The 4,763-nt window shown below is 44.4% G+C and overlaps 1 protein-coding gene across 3 annotated transcripts in view; it reads left to right on the top strand.

Annotated features, from left to right (window-relative positions):
• The window catches only part of GORASP2 (golgi reassembly stacking protein 2), a 43,618-nt gene extending 39,248 nt beyond the window's left edge, over positions 1–4,370 (top strand). For 2 of the 3 annotated variants that reach the window (XR_013624791.1, XM_068126387.2), the window contains 2 exons: positions 3,222–3,296; positions 3,445–4,370. Coding sequence is in view for 2 of the 3 variants with exons in the window: in XM_068126387.2 (XP_067982488.2) it covers positions 3,222–3,296; positions 3,445–3,761 (392 nt within the window). In the remaining variant the exon portion in view is untranslated. Of the gene's footprint in view, positions 1–3,221; positions 3,297–3,440 lie in introns of all 3 variants that reach the window. The other variant, XM_078785937.1, reaches the window with a different exon arrangement.
• The last annotated feature ends 393 nt before the right edge of the window (positions 4,371–4,763 follow it).

Below are 4,763 nucleotides of genomic sequence, written 5' to 3'. Positions count from 1 at the left end.
TCATGTGGCATTGCTGAAGCAAGAGTAGAATGATGGGCCGGGTAAAATTGATCTCTAAAATGGTCTTGCAATCCCAAATCCATACTTGGGTCTAAAAATCCTGCTCTATGAAGAAGCGTATTTAGTTTGTCAACTGTCTCTGTATTTTTCTCACGTTTAATCATCGCAATTTATTGTTTATTTCAGGATAGTTATCGTGGTCTTCTTCTTTCGTATGCAGCAGTTCTTGAATGATGTCTTTCCATAAAAGTGGATCGGTAAACATGGACCAATTGCTTGGCCACCTCGTTCGCCTGACCTGTCCCCGTTGGATTACATTTTATGGGGCTATGTAAAACTTATTTACTCATAAAAACCACGTTCTTTGGATGAACATAGGGCGACGATGCGACAATTGCAAATACAATTCATTAAATCATTCAGCAGCAACATGTTGGAAAATCAGACTGAACGATGGATTAGGAAAGATGGTGGTTATGTCGAAGCCTAAACATTTTGAACTGTATTGGGTTAAAAACATTATGAATTGTTCTTTCTTGCACCATTTACAGTTTGTTTCTATCGTGTGCACACCAAAAGCTGTAACGGTTCAAAGTTGCACAAGGACTTTATGTAACGCTCTATTCCACTGCCATTTGAGACTTCTTCAGACATTTATCACTTTGTGAATGGCTTGTGGCCATTGGAGCTGAAGGAAAACTTCTGTTAACTTGATTCCTCACATTTTGTTAATACAGCTGAAGCCAAAGGGTGGAGGCATATTTTCGGGTTTTTTTGTCCCCCGTCGCACCGCGGAGCGAAAGGGGGACGATGGTTTTCCCCTCCGTCCGGGTGTGCGTGCGTGCGTGCGTAAGCGAAGGACCGCATTCAAATTTGGTGTGTGGGTGCAACCCACGTCAAAATCCAAGATGGCCACCACCATGTATGTCTGATGCCATGTATGTCTGAACCTTGTGAGCGGAATATCTTGAAAAATAAGCGAAGTGCCAACTTCTAATCTGGTGTGTGGGTGTATCTCGGCATAAGGAAGAACGCTGTTTAAAATTGGGTCGCCATGTCAAAATCCAAGATGGCCGCCTCCATGTATATGTGTGAACCTTGTGAGATGAATATCTTGAAAAATAAGCGAAGTGCCAACTTCTAATCTGGTGTGTGGGTGTATCTCGGCATAAGGAAGAACGCTATTGAAAATTGGGTCGCCACGTCAAAATCCAAGATGGCCACCACCATATATATGTGTGAACCTTGTGAACGAAATATCTTGAAAAATAAGCGAAGTACCAACTTATAATCTGGTGTGTGGGTGTATCTAGGCATAAGGAAGAACGCTATTGAAAATTGGGTCGCCACGTCAAAATCCAAGATGGCCGCCTCCATGTATGTCTGAACCTTGTGAGCGAAATATCATATCATAGCATGTTTTCTGCGTCTTCCACTTTGTCAACTCACATCACATCCCCGAAGGGGGACCGAGGCGTAACGCTTGTTGTCTTTGTTTTTCTTTTCTTTTTACCATGACAAGTTGTGAACCATGGAATGGAACCAAACATTGTACAAATATGGACTTTAGTACAAAGATTATTACTATTATTACCTTGTACTAGGGCATGCCCGTACTATATCTATATCTAAAATTATATCCCCCCCCTCTATTTACATGAAATGGTTTGGTCCAAAGCGAACGGCTTGCGAGTGGTGACAATCCCCCCCCTCTATTTACATGCAATGGTTTGGTCCAAAGCGAACGGCTTCCGGAGTTTGGTAAAGAAATCGCCATCGCGTGCACAAACGCGCAGGAAAGCGAATGAATCGCAAATTCGTTTTTATTAGTTGTAAAACATAGTTTAACGCCAACATAGTTTGCAAACGTGAAATAAATGAATACGCTCTCAAATGTGCCATCCGAGGCAGAGTGTGCCCGCCACGTTCGGCACACGCGATCGTTCGCTGCTCTCTGATTGGTTGAATCGTTTTTTGGACATAGCTCGGTAAGTAATTGTCCGATTAATATGAAACCTTGAAAAGGCACATCCTCGGGTCCCCAGCAATATACCTGGCAAGTTAAAAGTATATCGGACCCGTGGTTGTCGAGAAACAGCGGTCACAGACAAACGTACAGACAGACAGAGATTACTGGAATTATAGATAGATGCAGCCTGTGGCTGCTGGTTGCATCATTGCTGGGGTTATCAGTAAGCTGGTACTCATTTTGCCGACCATGGCTGGATGACAGGCTGAGTCAACCCACCTGGTGTTATTTCACGGAACGACAAGGGGGCCCATACTCAAGACTCTTAGATCTTAAGCCAGCAACCTTAACCGTTAAGCCAACACCAGGCTTAAGGACAATAAATAGCCCCGAGTGGGCTGACGGTCATCTTTTGAGGTTGTAGTCCACACCACTGCTGATTTGGGTGGACCCTCCTGGGAGCCCCCCGATCCGAAATGGAAACGTCAGACCAGGCAATCCTGCGGACCATCAAGTAGAACGGCTGTGTCGGGTTTTGGAGAAATCTTTAGGTAAATAAGGGAGGAGTAGGGATCCAATGTTTGTGGGTTAATTCCCCCCCCCCCCCCCCCCCACCCCCCACCCTTCCCGGAAAACCCCCATGATCCAAAATCATCAAATCGAAGCCTGAGCGATTGTGTGAGCTAGTGCCTTGTATTCATGTGTCAAGTTTCAGGACAATTAGTCAGGTGATGAGGGAGGATTAGCAAAAAATTAACGGATAAACAACCAGATGGACGACTGGACGACCATTTTATAAGCTCATCTCTTCCAGAATTGAGATGAGATGACCTAAAAATGAAGTTATTCCATTTTGGGTTTGAAGGGTCAAAGGTCATATGCCCTTTGGAAATATTTTAAAGACCATAACTCGAATTAGAAGCATTTGATGTCTAACATTGAGATCAAACTTAAAAGTGCATTGAAGTGTAACGTAGGCAGAGGTATATCCATCGACACATTTGTCAAGTTATATTTTCTCGATGAATTTGGAACCTTTTGTTTAAGTTATTAGTAATGATAAATATAATCGCGCAGTCTTACCTGGAACAGCGATCAATTTGATTTGCCAATCGTGGTTATTTAGGGCTCGTTTGGTTGATGCACCTCTTTTCCACTGAAAGAGGAATGTGTATTCATTGCATCACACCTCTGCTTTTTTGTGCATTGTTCGTAATTTTTGGTATTCATGTTGCTTTTCCTTCCTTTTCAGGTGTCCTGCCGCCACAGCCTAGCTTGGCCAATATTCCCAACCTAAATATTTCGCTGAATCAATTATCGACAACAGGTACCTTGCCTGGAACACTCTCTCCTGCACAGCAGGGCTCAACCCCATCTACTGTTGTATCTATTTAAATAAATAAAATAACCATGTTTTTGGATCATCATGAGCAATTGCACATTTTAATTTTTTCAACTGCCGTGCCTCCCGACAGCTCTCCCCCCACAGTTCGACTTGACGGGGGTGCAAGGTTTCATACCCACATCTCTACCAGGTTTCATGCTGCCCGGTACTCTGCCACATGCTGCCTCCCTACCTGCCGCTTCCTTTACGGGCACGATCCCTCCATTCGCCGCAACCTTGCCTTCAATTCCACTGGTCCCCACCGCCGGTGGCCTACCCAGCGCCAGCAGGGCAGACTTTACAGCGATAACCAGTTCGGCCGCAATGCCCAACTTCTCACAGTCCACAACCCCCTTGGCGACCTCCAAAACATACGAATCCCAGCCCGGAGTACAAGGTTCTGCATGATCGCACCGTCCTTGCTGTAAGGCCGATGACGATAGTGATTCTTTCTCTTTCACAGCTGGAAGTTTGAAATGTTTTCCTTTCCAGTTTTACTCCGATGATAACGCAAAACGGAAAGCTTATATTGGATTTTTCTTTTTCGTGCGAGTATGTTATTATACGAGTAAAATCCATTTCCTAACCTCGGTGAGAGAGCACCAACAGGTTTTGGAGGTATTACACTTGCGTTTGAGGCTCGAGGTCCCGCGGTGATGATTGCTTTGTCGAGGAGATCGAGGATGCTCTTTGATTTCCGACTTGTTTGTGCCAGTTTTGTTTTTGTAGGTTGTGTACATAGAAAATTGCCATGGCCGTTTTATTTTGGTTTGTAGAATATTTTGTTGCTGTTGTTTCGAAAGTTTTTCAAAACGTAAGTTGTTATCTCGCGATCATGGATCGTACAGGATTCATTCTGCACTACAGACAGTTTCAAGCGCAGGAGCCGTTGATGCCGTTACTGGTAATACGGCCACAGCTGCTTCTGTCTGTGTGGCTCGTATGGAGGAGTTGTGTGGGGCTTGCAAATAATGCTTCCACGTTTGGTGGGAATAATAAAAAATAATCCAACATTTATACTCTCATCACGTGCAGGATAATTTGATTTTTCATCACCGATGCTTTGGAAAGGCCTGATCGTGCTTGCTATGGGCCTAGTGTAACTGGGAGCAATGACTTGCTGGCTCAAAGTGTTTCCAGATTTGACGTGCGAGCTCTCCCCCTGCCCTACTTTCCATGATGTCAGCGAGTGTCAGCGAGTACAGGTTCCGCTTCTGGACTGATTATAGATTTCCTCCACTGTCCACACTCGTGAAAGGTTGCTTTGGATGCCATTCTCTTTGGTGATCCACCTGAAAAGGCAAGTGTCACTGTGTAACATTCTTGGTCGGATTATCTTCTCGGCCTACATCGATACTCCCTCTTTCATGGTCACAAAATCCATTACCAGTTTGTACATGTTCCTGTGTA

The sequence above is a fragment of the Myxine glutinosa genome, chromosome 10 (genome assembly GCF_964187855.1).
Source record: "Myxine glutinosa chromosome 10, kmMyxGlut1.1, whole genome shotgun sequence".
NCBI lineage: Eukaryota > Metazoa > Chordata > Myxini > Myxiniformes > Myxinidae > Myxine > Myxine glutinosa.
The sequence above is the reverse complement of the archived record's forward strand: the minus strand, read 5'-3'. Positions and strand labels throughout refer to the sequence as shown.